The 23,062-nt window shown below is 41.8% G+C and overlaps 1 protein-coding gene across 11 annotated transcripts in view; it reads left to right on the top strand.

The window, feature by feature from the left end:
• Nucleotides 1-22,195, top strand: part of LOC130290250 (cytochrome P450 2F2-like) — a 331,651-nt gene extending 309,456 nt beyond the window's left edge. For all 11 annotated transcript variants that reach the window (XM_056537611.1, XM_056537606.1, XM_056537607.1 and 8 more), the window contains one exon: nt 18,919-22,195. In XM_056537611.1, the coding sequence (XP_056393586.1) occupies nt 18,919-19,115 (197 nt within the window). In that variant the 3' untranslated portion in view covers nt 19,116-22,195. The remainder of the gene's footprint in view (nt 1-18,918) is intronic.
• The last annotated feature ends 867 nt before the right edge of the window (nt 22,196-23,062 follow it).

Genomic DNA, 23,062 nt, shown 5'->3' with positions numbered 1-23,062 from the left:
CACATACCCCAACTATAAATGCACATACACTAACTATAAATGCACATACCCTAACTATAAATGCACATACCCTAACTATACATGCACATACCCTAACTATAAATGCACATACCCTTACTATAAATGCACATACACTAACTATAAATGCACATACCCTTACTATAAAAGCACATACCCTAACTTTAAATGTACATCTCCAACTATAAATGCACATACCCTAACTATAAATGCACATACACTAACTATAAATGCACATACACTAACTTTAAATGCACATACCCCAACTAAAAATGCACATACACTAACTAAAAATGCACATACCCTAACAATAAATGCACATACACTAACTATAAATGTACATACACTAACTAGAAATGCACATACCCTCACTATAAATGCACATACACTAACTATAAATGCACATACACTAACTATAAATGCACATACCCCAACTATAAATGCACATACTCTAACTAGAAATGCACATACACTAACTATAAATGCACATACCCCAACTATAAATGCACATACTCTAACTATAAATGCACATACCTTAACTATAAATGCACATACCCTAACTATAAATGTACATACACTAACTATAAATGCACATAACCCAATTAAAATGCACATACCCTAACTATAAATGCACATACCCTAACTATAAATGAACATACACTAACTATAAATGCACATACCCTATCTATAAATGCACATACCCCAACTATAAATGCACATACCCTAACTATAAATGTACATACACTAACTATAAATGCACATAACCCAATTAAAAATGCACATACACTAACTATAAATGTACATACACTAACTATAAATGCACATAACCCAACTATAAATGCACATACCCTAACTATAAATGTACATACACTAACTATAAAAGCACATACCCCAACTATAAATGCGCATACCCTAACTATAAATGCAGATACCCTAACTATTAATGCACATACCCCAACTATAAATGAACATACCCCAACTATAAATGCATATACCCTAACTATAAATGCACATACCCTAATTATAAATGCACATACCCTTACTTTAAATGTACATACACTAACTATAAATGCACATACACTAACTATAAATGCACATACCCTAACTATAAATGTACATACTCCAACTATAAATGCACATACCCTTACTATAAATGCACATACACTAACTATAAATGCACATACAATAACTATAAATGCACATACCCTAACTATAAGTGCACATACTCTAACTATAAATGCACGTACCCCAACTATAAATGAACATACCCTAACTATAAATGCACATACCCTAACTATAAATTCACATACACTTACTATAAATGCACATACACTAACTATAAATGCACATACACTAACTATAAGTGCACATACCCCAACTATAAATGCACATACACTAACTATAAATGCACATACCCTAACAATAAATGCACATACACTAACTATAAATGTACATACACTATTTAGAAATGCACATACCCCAACTATAAATGCACATACACTATCTATAAATGCACATTCACTAACTATAAATGCACATACCCCAACTATAAATGCACATACCCTAACTATAAGTGCACATACCCTAACAATAAATGCACATACCCTAACTATAAATGCACAAACACTAACTATAAATGAACATACCCCAACTATAAATGCATATACACTAACTATAAATGCACATACCCTAACTATAAATGCACATACACTAACTATAAATGCACATACACTAACTATAAATGAACATACCCCAACTATAAATGCATATACACTAACTATAAATGCACATACCCTAACTATAAATGCACATACACTAACTATAAATGCACATACACTAACTATTAATGCACATACCCTAACTATAAATGAACATACCCCAACTATAAATGCATATACACTAACTATAAATGCACATACCCTAACTATAAATGCACATACACTAACTATAAATGCACATACACTAACTATAAATGCACATACATTAACTATAAATGTACATACACTAACTATAAATGCACATACCCTAACTATAAATATGCATACCCTAACTATAAATGTACATACACTAACTATAAATGCCCATACACTAACTATAAATGCACATACACCAACTATAAATGCACATACACTAACTATATATGCACATACCCCAACTATAAATGCACATACCCTAACTATAAGTGCACATACCCTAACTATAAATGCACATACCCTAACTATAAATGCACATACCCCAACTATAAATGCACATACACTAACTATAAATGTACATACCCTAACAATAAATGCACATACACTAACTATAAATGTATATACACTAACTATGAATGCACATACACTAACTATAAATGTATATACACTAACTATAATGCACACACCTCAACTATAAATGCACATACACTAACTATAAATGCACATATCCCAACTATAAATGCACATACCCCAACTATAAATACACATACACTAACTATAAATGCACATACAATAACTATAAATGCACATACCCCAACTATAAATGCACATACACTAACTATGAATGCACATACACTAACTAGAAATGCCCACACCCCAACTATAAATGCACATACCCTAACTATAAGTGCACATACCCCAACTATAAATGCACATACTCTAACTATACATGCACATACACTAACTATAAATGCACATACCCTAACTATACATGCACATACCCTAACTATAAATGCCCATACCCTAACTATAAATGCACATACCCTAACTATACATGCACATACACTAACTATAAATGCACATACCCCAACTATAAATGCACATACCCTAATTATAAGTGCACATACACTAACTATAAATGCACATACCCTAACTATAAATGCACATACCCTAACTATAAATGCACATACACTAACTATAAATGCACATACCCTAACTATAAATGCACATACACTAACTATAAATGCACATACCCTAACTATAAATGCACATACACTAACTATAAATGCACATACACTAACTATAAATGAACATACCCCAACTATAAATGCATATACCCTAACTATAAATGCACATACCCTAACTATAAATGCACATACCCTAACTATAAATGAACATACCCCAACTATAAATGCATATACACTAACTATAAATGCACATACCCCAACTATAAATGCACATACACTAACTATAAATGTACATACACTAACTATAAATGCACATATCCTAACTATAAATATGCATACCCTAACTATAAATGTACATACACTAACTATAAATGTATATACACTAACTATAAATGCATATACCCTAACTATAAATACGCATACCCTAACTATAAATGCACATACCCCAACTATAAATGAACATACCCTAACTATAAATGCACATACACTAACTATAAATGTATATACACTAACTATAAATGCACACACCCCAACTATAAATGCACATACACTAACTATAAATGCACATACCCTAACTATAAATGCACATACCCCAACTATAAATGCCCATACAATAACTATAAATGCACATACACTAACTATAAATGCACATACACTAACTATAAATGCACATACCCCAACTATAAATGCCCATACACTAACTATAAATGCACATACACTAACTATAAATGCACACACCCCAACTATAAATGCCCATACACTAACTATAAATGCCCATACACTAACTATAAATGCCCATACACTAACTATAATTGCACATACCCCAACTATAAATGCCCATACACTAACTATAAATGCACATACCCCAACTATAAATGCACATACACTAACTATAAATGCACATACCCCAACTATTCATGCCCATACACTAACTATAAATGCACATAAAACAACTATAAATGCACATACACTAACTATAAATGCACATACCCTAACTATAAATGCACATACACTAACTATAAATGAACATACCCCAACTATAAATGCACATACACTAACTATAAATGTACATACACTAACTATAAATGCACATACCCCAACTATAAATACACATACCCCAACTATAAATGCACATACACTAACTATACATGCACATTCACTAACTATAAATGCACATACACTAACTATAAGTGCACATACCCCAACTATAAATGCACATACACTAACTATAAATGCACATACCCTAACAATAAATGCACATACACCAACTATAAATGTACATACACTATCTAGAAATGCACATACCCCAACTATAAATGCACATACACTAACTATAAATTGTCATGATCCCGGCTGGTAGGAGGTGGATCCTCTGTGCCAGAGAGGGATTGGCGTGGACCGTGCTAGTGGACCGGTTCTAAGGCACTACTGGTGTTCACCAGAGCCCGCCGCAAAGCGGGATGGTCTTGCTGCGGCGGTAGTGACCAGGTCGTATCCACTAGCAACGGCTCAACCTCTCTGACTGCTGAAGATAGGCGCGGTACAAGGGAGTAGACAAAGCAAGGTCGGACGTAGCAGAAGGTCGGGGCAGGCAGCAAGAATCGTAGTCAATAAGGCAAGCAGGAGGTCAAGTACACGGTATGGATAAACACAGTAACGCTTTCACTAGGCTCAAAGGCAACAAGATCCGGCAGGGGAGTGCAGGGGCAGAGATCAGATATAGTCTGGGAGCAGGTGGGAGCCAATTAAGCTAATTGGGCCAGGCACCAATCATTGTCTTTATGGACTCTGCCTGCCATAAGAAGTGCCTCTCCCCCCCTCCCAGTCCAGTCAGGCAAGCCTCGGTGCCTCCTCATGGCCCCCGTCCTGGTGTCACACTGCCCCGTGCCATGCCTCGCCCTCTGCCCTCCCTCCCCATTCCCACTCCTGCTGTACTGCCTCCCGTTGAGGAAACCCTCCATTCTTTCCCGGTGTCCTCATCCCAGGGGAGGCAGTTACCGGACAAAGAGAAGGGGAGACCTAAGGGGGGGGGGTACTGTTACTCCTAGCGCTCCGGGTCCCCGCTCCTCCCCGGAGCGCTTACGGCGTCTCTCTCTCCGCAGCGCCCCGGTCTCAGGGAGCTGGCGCGCGCGCGCCCTAGAGAGCGGAGCCGCGCTCGCAAGCACATGACAGAAGGGGACCGGGACGGGTAAGTGACCTGGGATGCGACTCGCGAGCGGGCGCGTCCCGCTGTGTGAATCGCATCCCCGACGGCCATGACAGTGCAGCGCTCCCGGTCAGCGGGACCGACCGGGGCGCTGCGGAGAGAGAGACGCCGTAAGCGCTCCGGGGAGGAGCGGGGACCCGGAGCGCTAGGAGTAACAGTACCCCCCCCCCTTAGGTCTCCCCTTCTCTTTGTCCGGTAACTGCCTCCCCTGGGATGAGGACACCGGGAAAGAATGGAGGGTTTCCTCAACGGGAGGCAGTACAGCAGGAGTGGGAATGGGGAGGGAGGGCAGAGGGCGAGGCCTGGCACGGGGCAGTGTGACACCAGGACGGGGGCCATGAGGAGGCACCGAGGCTTGCCTGACTGGACTGGGAGGGGGGGAGAGGCACTTCTTATGGCAGGCAGAGTCCATAAAGACTTTAGGAAGACCGGATACAGGGGAACACACAGGGTCACGGCAGGGAGTACTGGGAACCGGTTTAAGGCAGTCCTTGGAACAAGAGGTACCCCAGCTCTTGATCTCCCCTGTGGACCAATCCAGGGTTGGGGAATGGTGTTGAAGCCAGGGTAGTCCAAGGAGAATTTCGGAAGTGCAATTGGAGAGGACCAAAAACTCAATTTTTTCGTGATGAGGTCCGATGCACATTAGGAGGGGCTTCGTGCGGTAACGCACGGTGCAATCCAACCTGACTCCGTTGACCGCGGAAATGTAGAGTGGCTTGACGAGACGGGTCACCGGGATGCGGAATTTATTCACCAAGGACTCCCGAATAAAATTCCCAGAGGCACCAGAGTCCAGGCAGGCCACGGCTGAGAGGGAAGAGTTGGCTGAAGGAGAAATCCGTACAGGCACCGTGAGACGTGGAGAAGCCGACTTAGCATCAAGAGACGCCACACCCACGAGAGCTGGGTGCGAGCGTGCGTTTCCCAGACGTGGAGGACGGATAGGGCAATCCACCAAAAAATGTTCGGTACTGGCACAGTACAGACAAAGATTCTCTTCCCTACGGCGATTCCTCTCTTCCTGGGTCAGGCGAGACCGATCCACTTGCATGGCCTCCTCGGCGGGAGGCCTAGGCGCAGATTGCAATGGAGACTGTGGGAGAGGTGTCCAGAGATCTAAGTCTTTTTCCTGGCGGAGCTCTTGATGCCTCTCAGAAAAACGCATGTCAATGCGAGTGGCTAGATGAATGAGTTCATGCAGGTTAGCAGGAGTTTCTCGTGCGGCCAGAACATCTTTAATGTTGCTGGATAGGCCTTTTTTAAAGGTCGCGCAGAGGGCCTCATTATTCCAGGATAGTTCAGAAGCAAGAGTACGGAATTGTATGGCGTACTCGCCAACGGAAGAATTACCCTGGACCAGGTTCAGCAGGGCAGTCTCAGCAGAAGAGGCTCGGGCAGGTTCCTCAAAGACACTTCGAATTTCCGAGAAGAAGGAGTGTACAGAGGCAGTGACGGGGTCATTGCGGTCCCAGAGCGGTGTGGCCCATGACAGGGCTTTTCCAGACAGAAGGCTGACTACGAAAGCCACCTTAGACCTTTCAGTAGGAAACTGGTCCGACATCATCTCCAAGTGCAGGGAACATTGCGAAAGAAAGCCACGGCAAAACTTAGAGTCCCCATCAAATTTGTCCAGCAAGGACAAGCGGAGGCTAGGAGTGGCCACTCGCTGCGGAAGGGGTGCAGGAGCTGGCGGAGGAGATGGTTGCTGCTGTAGCAGAGGCAGAAGTTGCGACTGAAGATGCTGCACCGTGGCGGACACTTCCGACAGCTGGTGGGTTAGATGGGCGATCTGTCGGGATTGCTGGGCGACCACCGTGGTGAGATCAGAGATATAAGGCAGGGGAACCTCAGCGGGATCCATGGCCGGATCTACTGTCACGATCCCGGCTGGTAGGAGGTGGATCCTCTGTGCTAGAGAGGGATTGGCGTGGACCGTGCTAGTGGACCGGTTCTAAGGCACTACTGGTGTTCACCAGAGCCCGCCGCAAAGCGGGATGGTCTTGCTGCGGCGGTAGTGACCAGGTCGTATCCACTAGCAACGGCTCAACCTCTCTGACTGCTGAAGATAGGCGCGGTACAAGGGAGTAGACAAAGCAAGGTCGGACGTAGCAGAAGGTCGGGGCAGGCAGCAAGAATCGTAGTCAATAAGGCAAGCAGGAGGTCAAGTACACGGTATGGATAAACACAGTAACGCTTTCACTAGGCTCAAAGGCAACAAGATCCGGCAGGGGAGTGCAGGGGCAGAGATCAGATATAGTCTGGGAGCAGGTGGGAGCCAATTAAGCTAATTGGGCCAGGCACCAATCATTGGTGCACTGGCCCTTTAAGTCTCAGGGAGCTGGCGCGCGCGCGCCCTAGAGAGCGGAGCCGCGCGCGCCAGCACATGACAGAAGGGGACCGGGACGGGTAAGTGACCTGGGATGCGACTCGCGAGCGGGCGCGTCCCGCTGTGCGAATCGCATCCCCGACGGCCATGACAGTGCAGCGCTCCCGGTCAGCAGGACCGACCGGGGCGCTGCGGAGAGAGAGACGCCGTAAGCGCTCCGGGGAGGAGCGGGGACCCGGAGCGCTAGGCGTAACATAAATGCACATACACTATCTATAAATGCACATTCACTAACTATAAATGCACATACCCCAACTATAAATGCATATACACTAACTATAAATGCACATACCCCAACTACAAATGCACATACACTAACTATAAATGCACATACACTAACTATAAGTGCACATACCCCCACTACAAATGCACATACACTAACTATAAATGCACATACCCTTACTATAAAAGCACATACCCTAACTTTAAATGTACATCTCCAACTATAAATGCACATACCCTAACTATAAATGCACATACACTAACTATAAATGCACATACACTAACTTTAAATGCACATACCCCAACTATAAATGCACATACACTAACTAAAAATGCACATACCCTAACAATAAATGCACATACACTAACTATAAATGTACATACACTAACTAGAAATGCACATACCCTCACTATAAATGCACATACACTAACTATAAATGCACATACACTAACTATAAATGCACATACCCCAACTATAAATGCACATACTCTAACTATAAATGCACATACACTAACTATAAATGCACATACCCCAACTATAAATGCACATACTCTAACTATAAATGCACATACCTTAACTATAAATGCACATACCCTAACTATAAATGTACATACACTAACTATAAATGCACATAACCCAATTAAAATGCACATACCCTAACTATAAATGCACATACCCTAACTATAAATGAACATACACTAACTATAAATGCACATACCCTATCTATAAATGCACATACCCCAACTATAAATGCACATACCCTAACTATAAATGTACATACACTAACTATAAATGCACATAACCCAATTAAAAATGCACATACACTAACTATAAATGTACATACACTAACTATAAATGCACATAACCCAACTATAAATGCACATACCCTAACTATAAATGTACATACACTAACTATAAAAGCACATACCCCAACTATAAATGCGCATACCCTAACTATAAATGCAGATACCCTAACCATTAATGCACATACCCCAACTATAAATGCACATACACTAACTATAAATGAACATACCCCAACTATAAATGCATATACCCTAACTATAAATGCACATACCCTAATTATAAATGCACATACCCTTACTTTAAATGTACATACACTAACTATAAATGCACATACACTAACTATAAATGCACATACCCTAACTATAAATGTACATACTCCAACTATAAATGCACATACCCTTACTATAAATGCACATACACTAACTATAAATGCACATACAATAACTATAAATGCACATACCCTAACTATAAGTGCACATACTCTAACTATAAATGCACGTACCCCAACTATAAATGAACATACCCTAACTATAAATGCACATACCCTAACTATAAATTCACATACACTTACTATAAATGCACATACACTAACTATAAATGCACATACACTAACTATAAGTGCACATACCCCAACTATAAATGCACATACACTAACTATAAATGCACATACCCTAACAATAAATGCACATACACTAACTATAAATGTACATACACTATCTAGAAATGCACATACCCCAACTATAAATGCACATACACTAACTATAAATGCACATACACTATCTATAAATGCACATTCACTAACTATAAATGCACATACCCCAACTATAAATGCACATACCCTAACTATAAGTGCACATACCCTAACAATAAATGCACATACCCTAACTATAAATGCACAAACACTAACTATTAATGCACATACCCTAACTATAAATGAACATACCCCAACTATAAATGCATATACACTAACTATAAATGCACATACCCTAACTATAAATGCACATACACTAACTATAAATGCACATACACTAACTATAAATGCACATACATTAACTATAAATGTACATACATTAACTATAAATGCACATACCCTAACTATAAATATGCATACCCTAACTATAAATGTACATACACTAACTATAAATGCACATACACTAACTATAAATGCACATACACCAACTATAAATGCACATACACTAACTATATATGCACATACCCCAACTATAAATGCACATACCCTAACTATAAGTGCACATACCCTAACTATAAATGCACATACCCTAACTATAAATGCACATACCCCAACTATAAATGCACATACACTAACTATAAATGTACATACCCTAACAATAAATGCACATACACTAACTATAAATGTATATACACTAACTATGAATGCACATACACTAACTATAAATGTATATACACTAACTATAATGCACATACCCCAACTATAAATGCACATACTCTAACTATACATGCACATACACTAACTATAAATGCACATACCCTAACTATACATGCACATACCCTAACTATAAATGCACATACCCTAACTATAAATGCACATACCCTAACTATACATGCACATACACTAACTATAAATGCACATACCCCAACTATAAATGCACATACCCTAATTATAAGTGCACATACACTAACTATAAATGCACATACCCTAACTATAAATGCACATACCCTAACTATAAATGCACATACACTAACTATAAATGCACATACCCTAACTATAAATGCACATACACTAACTATAAATGCACATACCCTAACTATAAATGCACATACACTAACTATAAATGCACATACACTAACTATAAATGAACATACCCCAACTATAAATGCATATACCCTAACTATAAATGCACATACCCTAACTATAAATGCACATACCCTAACTATAAATGAACATACCCCAACTATAAATGCATATACACTAACTATAAATGCACATACCCCAACTATAAATGCACATACACTAACTATAAATGTACATACACTAACTATAAATGCACATATCCTAACTATAAATATGCATACCCTAACTATAAATGTACATACACTAACTATAAATGTATATACACTAACTATAAATGCATATACCCTAACTATAAATACGCATACCCTAACTATAAATGCACATACCCCAACTATAAATGAACATACCCTAACTATAAATGCACATACACTAACTATAAATGTATATACACTAACTATAAATGCACACACCCCAACTATAAATGCACATACACTAACTATAAATGCACATACCCTAACTATAAATGCACATACCCCAACTATAAATGCCCATACAATAACTATAAATGCACATACACTAACTATAAATGCACATACACTAACTATAAATGCACATACCCCAACTATAAATGCCCATACACTAACTATAAATGCACATACACTAACTATAAATGCACACACCCCAACTATAAATGCCCATACACTAACTATAAATGCCCATACACTAACTATAAATGCCCATACACTAACTATAATTGCACATACCCCAACTATAAATGCCCATACACTAACTATAAATGCACATACCCCAACTATAAATGCACATACACTAACTATAAATGCACATACCCCAACTATTCATGCCCATACACTAACTATAAATGCACATACCCTAACTATAAATGCACATACCCCAACTATAAATGCCCATACAATAACTATAAATGCACATACACTAACTATAAATGCACATACACTAACTATAAATGCACATACCCCAACTATAAATGCCCATACACTAACTATAAATGCACATACACTAACTATAAATGCACACACCCCAACTATAAATGCCCATACACTAACTATAAATGCCCATACACTAACTATAAATGCCCATACACTAACTATAATTGCACATACCCCAACTATAAATGCCCATACACTAACTATAAATGCACATACCCCAACTATAAATGCACATACACTAACTATAAATGCACATACCCCAACTATTCATGCCCATACACTAACTATAAATGCACATAAAACAACTATAAATGCACATACACTAACTATAAATGCACATACCCTAACTATAAATGCACATACACTAACTATAAATGAACATACCCCAACTATAAATGCACATACACTAACTATAAATGTACATACACTAACTATAAATGCACATACCCCAACTATAAATACACATACCCCAACTATAAATGCACATACACTAACTATACATGCACATTCACTAACTATAAATGCACATACACTAACTATAAGTGCACATACCCCAACTATAAATGCACATACACTAACTATAAATGCACATACCCTAACAATAAATGCACATACACCAACTATAAATGTACATACACTATCTAGAAATGCACATACCCCAACTATAAATGCACATACACTAACTATAAATTGTCATGATCCCGGCTGGTAGGAGGTGGATCCTCTGTGCCAGAGAGGGATTGGCGTGGACCGTGCTAGTGGACCGGTTCTAAGGCACTACTGGTGTTCACCAGAGCCCGCCGCAAAGCGGGATGGTCTTGCTGCGGCGGTAGTGACCAGGTCGTATCCACTAGCAACGGCTCAACCTCTCTGACTGCTGAAGATAGGCGCGGTACAAGGGAGTAGACAAAGCAAGGTCGGACGTAGCAGAAGGTCGGGGCAGGCAGCAAGAATCGTAGTCAATAAGGCAAGCAGGAGGTCAAGTACACGGTATGGATAAACACAGTAACGCTTTCACTAGGCTCAAAGGCAACAAGATCCGGCAGGGGAGTGCAGGGGCAGAGATCAGATATAGTCTGGGAGCAGGTGGGAGCCAATTAAGCTAATTGGGCCAGGCACCAATCATTGGTGCACTGGCCCTTTAAGTCTCAGGGAGCTGGCGCGCGCGCGCCCTAGAGAGCGGAGCCGCGCTCGCAAGCACATGACAGAAGGGGACCGGGACGGGTAAGTGACCTGGGATGCGACTCGCGAGCGGGCGCGTCCCGCTGTGTGAATCGCATCCCCGACGGCCATGACAGTGCAGCGCTCCCGGTCAGCGGGACCGACCGGGGCGCTGCGGAGAGAGAGACGCCGTAAGCGCTCCGGGGAGGAGCGGGGACCCGGAGCGCTAGGAGTAGCAGTACCCCCCCCCCTTAGGTCTCCCCTTCTCTTTGTCCGGTAACTGCCTCCCCTGGGATGAGGACACCGGGAAAGAATGGAGGGTTTCCTCAACGGGAGGCAGTACAGCAGGAGTGGGAATGGGGAGGGAGGGCAGAGGGCGAGGCCTGGCACGGGGCAGTGTGACACCAGGACGGGGGCCATGAGGAGGCACCGAGGCTTGCCTGACTGGACTGGGAGGGGGGGAGAGGCACTTCTTATGGCAGGCAGAGTCCATAAAGACTTTAGGAAGACCGGATACAGGGGAACACACAGGGTCACGGCAGGGAGTACTGGGAACCGGTTTAAGGCAGTCCTTGAAACAAGAGGTACCCCAGCTCTTGATCTCCCCTGTGGACCAATCCAGGGTTGGGGAATGGTGTTGAAGCCAGGGTAGTCCAAGGAGAATTTCGGAAGTGCAATTGGAGAGGACCAAAAACTCAATTTTTTCGTGATGAGGTCCGATGCACATTAGGAGGGGCTTCGTGCGGTAACGCACGGTGCAATCCAACCTGACTCCGTTGACCGCGGAAATGTAGAGTGGCTTGACGAGACGGGTCACCGGGATGCGGAATTTATTCACCAAGGACTCCCGAATAAAATTCCCAGAGGCACCAGAGTCCAGGCAGGCCACGGCTGAGAGGGAAGAGTTGGCTGAAGGAGAAATCCGTACAGGCACCGTGAGACGTGGAGAAGCCGACTTAGCATCAAGAGACGCCACACCCACGAGAGCTGGGTGCGAGCGTGCGTTTCCCAGACGTGGAGGACGGATAGGGCAATCCACCAAAAAATGTTCGGTACTGGCACAGTACAGACAAAGATTCTCTTCCCTACGGCGATTCCTCTCTTCCTGGGTCAGGCGAGACCGATCCACTTGCATGGCCTCCTCGGCGGGAGGCCTAGGCGCAGATTGCAATGGAGACTGTGGGAGAGGTGTCCAGAGATCTAAGTCTTTTTCCTGGCGGAGCTCTTGATGCCTCTCAGAAAAACGCATGTCAATGCGAGTGGCTAGATGAATGAGTTCATGCAGGTTAGCAGGAGTTTCTCGTGCGGCCAGAACATCTTTAATGTTGCTGGATAGGCCTTTTTTAAAGGTCGCGCAGAGGGCCTCATTATTCCAGGATAGTTCAGAAGCAAGAGTACGGAATTGTATGGCGTACTCGCCAACGGAAGAATTACCCTGGACCAGGTTCAGCAGGGCAGTCTCAGCAGAAGAGGCTCGGGCAGGTTCCTCAAAGACACTTCGAATTTCCGAGAAGAAGGAGTGTACAGAGGCAGTGACGGGGTCATTGCGGTCCCAGAGCGGTGTGGCCCATGACAGGGCTTTTCCAGACAGAAGGCTGACTACGAAAGCCACCTTAGACCTTTCAGTAGGAAACTGGTCCGACATCATCTCCAAGTGCAGGGAACATTGCGAAAGAAAGCCACGGCAAAACTTAGAGTCCCCATCAAATTTGTCCAGCAAGGACAAGCGGAGGCTAGGAGTGGCCACTCGCTGCGGAAGGGGTGCAGGAGCTGGCGGAGGAGATGGTTGCTGCTGTAGCAGAGGCAGAAGTTGCGACTGAAGATGCTGCACCGTGGCGGACACTTCCGACAGCTGGTGGGTTAGATGGGCGATCTGTCGGGATTGCTGGGCGACCACCGTGGTGAGATCAGAGATATAAGGCAGGGGAACCTCAGCGGGATCCATGGCCGGATCTACTGTCACGATCCCGGCTGGTAGGAGGTGGATCCTCTGTGCTAGAGAGGGATTGGCGTGGACCGTGCTAGTGGACCGGTTCTAAGGCACTACTGGTGTTCACCAGAGCCCGCCGCAAAGCGGGATGGTCTTGCTGCGGCGGTAGTGACCAGGTCGTATCCACTAGCAACGGCTCAACCTCTCTGACTGCTGAAGATAGGCGCGGTACAAGGGAGTAGACAAAGCAAGGTCGGACGTAGCAGAAGGTCGGGGCAGGCAGCAAGAATCGTAGTCAATAAGGCAAGCAGGAGGTCAAGTACACGGTATGGATAAACACAGTAACGCTTTCACTAGGCTCAAAGGCAACAAGATCCGGCAGGGGAGTGCAGGGGCAGAGATCAGATATAGTCTGGGAGCAGGTGGGAGCCAATTAAGCTAATTGGGCCAGGCACCAATCATTGGTGCACTGGCCCTTTAAGTCTCAGGGAGCTGGCGCGCGCGCGCCCTAGAGAGCGGAGCCGCGCGCGCCAGCACATGACAGAAGGGGACCGGGACGGGTAAGTGACCTGGGATGCGACTCGCGAGCGGGCGCGTCCCGCTGTGCGAATCGCATCCCCGACGGCCATGACAGTGCAGCGCTCCCGGTCAGCAGGACCGACCGGGGCGCTGCGGAGAGAGAGACGCCGTAAGCGCTCCGGGGAGGAGCGGGGACCCGGAGCGCTAGGCGTAACATAAATGCACATACACTATCTATAAATGCACATTCACTAACTATAAATGCACATACCCCAACTATAAATGCATATACACTAACTATAAATGCACATACCCCAACTACAAATGCACATACACTAACTATAAATGCACATACACTAACTATAAGTGCACATACCCCCACTACAAATGCACATACACTAACTATAAATGCACATACCCTTACTATAAAAGCACATACCCTAACTTTAAATGTACATCTCCAACTATAAATGCACATACCCTAACTATAAATGCACATACACTAACTATAAATGCACATACACTAACTTTAAATGCACATACCCCAACTATAAATGCACATACACTAACTAAAAATGCACATACCCTAACAATAAATGCACATACACTAACTATAAATGTACATACACTAACTAGAAATGCACATACCCTCACTATAAATGCACATACACTAACTATAAATGCACATACACTAACTATAAATGCACATACCCCAACTATAAATGCACATACTCTAACTATAAATGCACATACACTAACTATAAATGCACATACCCCAACTATAAATGCACATACTCTAACTATAAATGCACATACCTTAACTATAAATGCACATACCCTAACTATAAATGTACATACACTAACTATAAATGCACATAACCCAATTAAAATGCACATACCCTAACTATAAATGCACATACCCTAACTATAAATGAACATACACTAACTATAAATGCACATACCCTATCTATAAATGCACATACCCCAACTATAAATGCACATACCCTAACTATAAATGTACATACACTAACTATAAATGCACATAACCCAATTAAAAATGCACATACACTAACTATAAATGTACATACCCTAACTAAAAATGCACATACCCTAACTATAAATGCACATACCCTAACTATAAATGCACATACCCTAACTATAAATGTACATACACTAACTATAAATGCACATAACCCAATTAAAAATGCACATACCCTAACTATAAATGCACATACCCTAACTAAAAATGCACATACCCTAACTATAAATGCACATACCCTAACTATAAATGCACATACCCTAACTATAAATGCACATACACTTACTATAAATGAACATCCCCCAACTATAAATGCATATACACTAACTATAAATGCACATACCCTAACTATAAATGCACATACCCTAACTATAAATGCACATACCCTAACTATAAATGAACATACTCCAACTATAAATGCATATACACTAACTATAAATGCACATACCCCAACTATAAATGCACATACACTAAATATAAATGCACATACCCTAACAATAAATGCACATACACTAACTATAAATGTACATACACTAACTATAAATGCGCATACCCTAACTATAAATATGCATACCCTAACTATAAATGTACATACACTAACTATAAATGCACATACACTAACTATAAATGCACATACACTAACTATAAATGCACTTACCCCAACTATAAATGCACATATACTAACTATAAATGCACATACACTAACTATAAGTGCACATACCCCAACTATAAATGCACATACACTAACTATAAATGCACATACACTAACTATAAATGCACATACCCCAACTATAAATGCACATACACTAACTATAAATGCACATACCCTAACAATAAATGCACATACACTAACTATAAATGTACATACACTAACTAGAAATGCCCATACCCCAACTATAAATGCACATACCCTAACTATAAGTGCACATACCCTTACTATAAATGCACATACCCTAACTATAAATGCACATACCCTAACTATACATGCACATACACTAACTATACATGCACATACCCTAACTATACATGCACATACCCTAACTATAAATGCACATACCCTAACTATACATGCTTATACCCTAACTATACATGCACATACACTAACTATAAATGCACATACCCCAACTATAAATGCACATACCCTAACTATAAGTGCACATTCATTAACTATAAATGCACATACCCTAATTATAAATGCACATACCCTAACTATAAATGCACATACACTAACTATAAATGCACATACACTAACTATAAATGCACATACCCTAACTATAAATGCACATACACTAACTATAAATGCACATACCCTAACTATAAATGCACATACACTAACTATCAATGCACATACACTAACTATAAATGCACATACCCCAACTATAAATGCACATACACTAACTATAAATGTACACCCCAGTCGGAACACTGAAGATGATGTAGTTCACTTACCACACCTGCGCGTTGATGCTCCGTTCTGCTTTTCATCTATGGGTGCTCGCACGGGACATCAGTGACGTCCCTGCGTGAGCTAACTCCCGGAGGCCCCTGCGTTTTTTCGCGACACAGGGATGTCCCGAGTGTGACGGGGCGCCCTGCGGGCTCGGGGCCCGGAGCAGGTGCTCCATAGCGCCAATGATGATCCGGCCCTGGTGTCAGCATGTATATCTTTTTTACAGTGGGGTAAATGTATCAAAACCTGTGTAGGGAAAGAGTGGTGCAGTTGCCTATAGCAACCAATCAGATTGCTTCTTTCATTTTTAAAAAGGCCTCTGAAAAATGAAACAAGCTACAGTGGTCCCTCAACATACGATGGTAATTCGTTCCAAACGAGCCATCGTTTGTCGAATCCATCGTATGTTGAGGGATCCGTGCAATGTAAAATATAGGATGCTGTACTCACCTGTCCCCGCCGCTCGCGATGGTGACCCCGGGCCTCCGCTGTGCTCTCCTGGTCATCTACGGTCCTCCGCTGTCTTCTCCGGCTCTCCGCTGTTTTCCGCATGGCCTTACTGGGCCTGCGTAGCGACGTCATTATGCCGCTGCGTACGCCATTCCTATTGGATGACGTGCGCAGCAGCGTATTGACGTCATCAGAGAGGGCCGAGAAGACACCGAAAGACCAGCGCTGGACCCAGAGGGCACCCCGGAGCATCGTGGAGGGGTAAGTAATATTTATCGCACCACACGGGGAACATTAAGCTGCTATCCGACAGCAGCTTAAGCATTTTGCGCTGCCGGAGAGCACTTAATGCGATGTCCCCGACATAAAAAAGCATTGTATGTCGATGCTGACATCGACATGCGATGGCTTCTGAGAGGCCATCGTATGTCGATTTGATCATATGTCGGGGCCATCGTAGGTTGGGGGGTCACTGTATTTGATTGGTTGCTATGGGCAACTGGTAAGTTTTTACTCTACACAGGTTTTGATAAATCTCCCCCAGTGTTTGTATGTGTAAATTGTGCAACAATGTGTATATGTATGTGCCTTTTTTGTGTATTTATGCTAGTTCTATATTTAGGGCCGTAAACCTCCTCTTCCATCTTCAAAGTCCTGCATATTCCCCCGGCTGAGATCATAAAGTGACGGCCCATTCTATTGATCTGACTTGTTCTGGCTTCCCTGTCTCCCTCCCCATCCCCTCCCCTGCCCTATTATTGTTCTTTATTGTGCTGCTGTATATCTATCTGCTTTTGTACTTATATACATTTTTGTATTTATGTACTTTTATTGAACCTGTTTATTTCAATTTTGTCAATACATTATCCTTTTGACACTAATAGATAAGAATACCCTTATATATTGTTCCCTGGTGTTTAGCTGAGCGCCATTGGTCTGGCACGTGAATCCCCCATCAGTTACTATTGATGGGGAAATCTGTGAGCACCTCTAAGTATGATATCACAATGCACCTAATAAAATGATTGGTATATATTATAATATAGTAGAGAAAACTTCACCTATTGTAGATGTTCGCCTATGCACTGACTGACATGTCTTTTCAGGTAAGAGAATATGCCCGGGCAAGAGCTTGGCAGATATGGAGATTTTTCTGTTCATCACAACACTATTGCAGAAATTCACAATCAAGTCGACGGTGCCCCCCGAAAAGATCTCGGTTACTCCAGCAGCTGTTGGACTTGGACACATTCCCCCCAGCTATGAGATATGCTTTTTACCCCGTACTTGCACTGAAGAATAACAACAGCTGATGGCACAAAATGGGTCAGGTGTGAGCCTACCCTAACAATGATCTTCTCAGTGTTTCCTGTCAGTAATAGCACCCACATATACTATAACAGTGATCTTCTCAGTGCTTCCTGTCAGTAATAGCGCCCACATATACTATAACAGTGATCTTCTCAGTGCTTCCTGTCAGTAATAGCGCCCACATATACTATAACAGTGATCTTCTCAGTGCTGTCTGTTGGTAATAGCGCTCATTTAATTTTTTACACAGTAATAGTTTTCCTCTTAATGCCCCTTATTGTGTAATAATGCCCACCTTCATGCTCCTTACTGTACTACAGATCACGGCACAAAAAAATGACCCTCATACAACCCTGTATATGGAAAAATGAGAAAGTTATAGGGGTCAGAACAGGGCAATTTTAAACAAACTTATTTTGTTAAAAAGTCTGAGTTTCATTTTTGCATTTTTGTTTTTTCCTAATTCATAACGCTTTAAATTTTGCACCTACATACACAAATAAGGTCTTGTTTTTTTGCATCACCAATTGTAATTTGTAATGACATCACTTATTTTATAATATAATCTGCGGCGAAACAAAATTATTTGAGGGGTGAAATTAAATTTTTATTTTTTATTTTGGGGGCTCCCGTTTCTACGCAGTGCACTTTTTGGTAAAAATTACAGCCTATCTTTATTCTGTAGATCCATACAGTTACAAGCATACCCAATTTATATACCCAATTTGGGACTTTGGTATTTTTTTACGCATACACCATTGACCGTGTGGTTTAGCTAACCTTATATTTTAATAGTTCGGACATTTTTGCACGCAGCGATACCACATTTGATTATTTTTATTCTTTATTCCATTATTAAAGGGGGTAATTAAAATTTTTGATACATTTTTGATATTATATTTTTTTTAGGGGGCTACAACATGCAACCTTCTGATTGGATATACTGATCAATGCTATGCCATAGCATAGCATTGATCAGTGTTCTCTGCGCTCTGCTGCTCCAGGCATGGAGCAGTAGATTGCCGATCGGATGACAGAGAGGGAGGTGAGGACCCTCCCGTTGTCCTCTCAGCTGATTGGGATATCACGATTTTGATGCGATAGTCCCGATCAGTTCCGCTGAGCTGCAGGGATTCTTTCACTTTCGCTTTAGACTCCGCAATCAACTTTGATCGCAGCGGCTAAAGGGTTAATGCCTGGCATTGTAGCAACCAGGACCCACCTGGTTTAACCCTTTCTCCGCTGGTGAGAATGGTTTAAACCTGGTAAATGGGACCAGGGCGTACAGGTACGCCCTGCGTCCTTAAGGGGTAAAAAGCAGTACAATAATAGAAAAGCATATAATATGAGGACCATTTACATCGAATAGACCTACAGAATAAAGAGAACCTATCAGTTTTACCATAAAGTGCACTGCATGAAAAATAATGCTCCAAAATTTGCAAAATTGCGTTTTTCTTTTCAATTTCTCTTCAAAATATTAGTTTGAATGCGCTGTACATTTTATGGTACAATGAAAGGTGTTATTACAAAGTACAATAGATGGTGCAAAAAAAAAAAAAACAAGTACCATATGGGTCTGTGGATGGAAAAATGTAAGAGTTATGGCAAAAATCTGAATTAGCTGATGAGGTTAACCCCTCAAGGGGTTAAAATATGAATTCAGCCCCCACAATATCTGTCAGTGGTTCCACACTGATTACAGAAATATATGTGCTGTAATTGAATATTTATTACCCCTCCCCCCTATCCTTTCCTCTATTACCTTATTACCTTCTATTTTATTCATTGCACAGAGCCTATATACACACACACAGCACAGGCTTACTATGGATCTTCCAAGACCTGCGATTACATCATCAGGAGTTCTAGCCTGAAGGATTCATCAGAGGTCCTAGAAGGTCCATAGTAAGTCTATTAATGCTATCTATGGGCTGTCTGCATCCCATACAGGTTTAGGGCTATACTAACACTACCAATACTGCAGTTTGAACAAAATTGCGGTAAAATCGCTGTGATTTTACAGCAATTTTGCGCAAAATTCAGTATTGTTAGTAATGCCCTAAAGCTTTTCAGGGGCCCCATTTGGATGGGTCAAGTTTACCAACAGATTTCCCCGCAGGGTCATCCAATAGTTCCCATTTTTCCCTATGGGAAAAATGGGAACTATTGGATGACCCTGCGGGGAAATCTATTTATAAACTTGACTTAATTAACCCTCCATATACTGGTCTTAAAATTGGAAGACCCCTTTTGGATGGGGGCCCTGGTCAACTGCCTGGGTTGCCCTGCCCTAACACCGGCCCTGCTGAGCTACAATACCTGACATAACCCATGAACATGAATGATGCTATTAGCAATAGACTGGTATTTCTAGTGGCATACAATCCTGTAAGAGTATAGCATTTGGGCCATGTTTCATGGGATGTAGTGAGGGAATGGTCCAAGATCAACTTTAGTATCAGGTGGGATCCTGAAGTGCATAGGAATAAGCTGCAGTACTGAAATGAAGGGTCACAATCAGGGTAGTACCGGTGGTTCTGCTGCCCAGGTAGGCCCAAACTCTTTAGTCTAAACCCACTCGCTACTTACTAGTCACCTCTTCAGAGCAAAGTTATTTTAAAATGATAGGGTACTATTGAATAAGCAGCAGTGGGCAATCGAGTTCCCATCATACAGTCGTGCCCTATATTTTACACAAGCATGAATTACAGACCCCATTTAGTATTCTAGTCCCATTATAATAAAACTATATTATATAAGCTTAAATAAGTTCATATTATTCTCTTTTTATTCCATATTTGGTGGATTCCTGTGCCCAATACAATAGATGGAGGCTGTTGTAGATGTTCAGGGTCCCTGACCATTTGTCTGTATAAGTCCCTGCTCAAATATATTCCATGATGTCATTATTTGCTTTCATTGTGCTATTATATACATTGCATACAGTAGGTGCAACATATCAATATTTGTATTATTATAGTGTAAACTTTAGACTCTATACCTTTTTTTTTTTAAAATATATTTGTAATGTTTAACCTAATGTTCTCAATCTCAACATAAAATCTTATGATCTATCTATTCATTGTGTCAGTGTAATGATTTGCATTTTGTCTTGTTTACCGTCTCTGAATTTATTGAAAATAACTAGAGATGAGCGAACTTTTGAAAAATATAATTCGGCCGATTTGCCGAATTTTTTGCGGCGAATCTATATTAAAAACGGCTATTTCTAGCCTACAGACAGCATCAATAGGGGTATAGAACACTTTGCTGTGTCCTAAAATGCATATGGAGTGTGCTGGGGTAGTGAAATAATACTGTTATTCAGAATAGCATGCAGATTTCCGGCATCACTTTTAGAATCACTGCCGCACAGCAGCACAATGACAGAGCCTGGAGGTGGCATCAGTGTCAGGAGACCATATAGTGACTGAATGACATAGTGTGGAGGTGTTGGAAGCATGAGGAGACTATATAGTGGCTGAATGGCACAGCGTGGAGGTGTTGGCCGCACGAGGAGACCATATAGTGGCTGAATGACACAGCGTGGAGGTGTTGGCCGCACGAGGACACCATATAGTGGCTGAATGACACAGCTTGGATGAGGCTGAAGCATGAGGAGACCATATAGTGGCTGAATGGCACAGCGTGGAGGTGTTGGCAGCATGAGGAGACCATATAGTTGCTGAATGACATAGCCTGGAGCTGCCAGCAGCATGAGTAGACACTAGGGCTTCACAATCCCTAAGATTAAAAGATGAATTTTGAAATTTAAATGGAAGATTAATGGTAGCTAGTAGAGATGAGCGAATCGAAGTTGACGAACCCGAATTCGTTACGAATTTCATGAAAAATTCGATTCATAGCGAATACGAATATCGCCACGATTCGATTGCGCAAATCGCTTAATTAAACTCCATTTTACAGCGTTCCAGG

The sequence above is a fragment of the Hyla sarda genome, chromosome 9 (genome assembly GCF_029499605.1).
Source record: "Hyla sarda isolate aHylSar1 chromosome 9, aHylSar1.hap1, whole genome shotgun sequence".
Classification (NCBI taxonomy): Eukaryota; Metazoa; Chordata; class Amphibia; order Anura; family Hylidae; genus Hyla; species Hyla sarda.
Note: the sequence above shows the minus strand (reverse complement) of the source record. Positions and strands in the feature narration are given on the sequence as shown.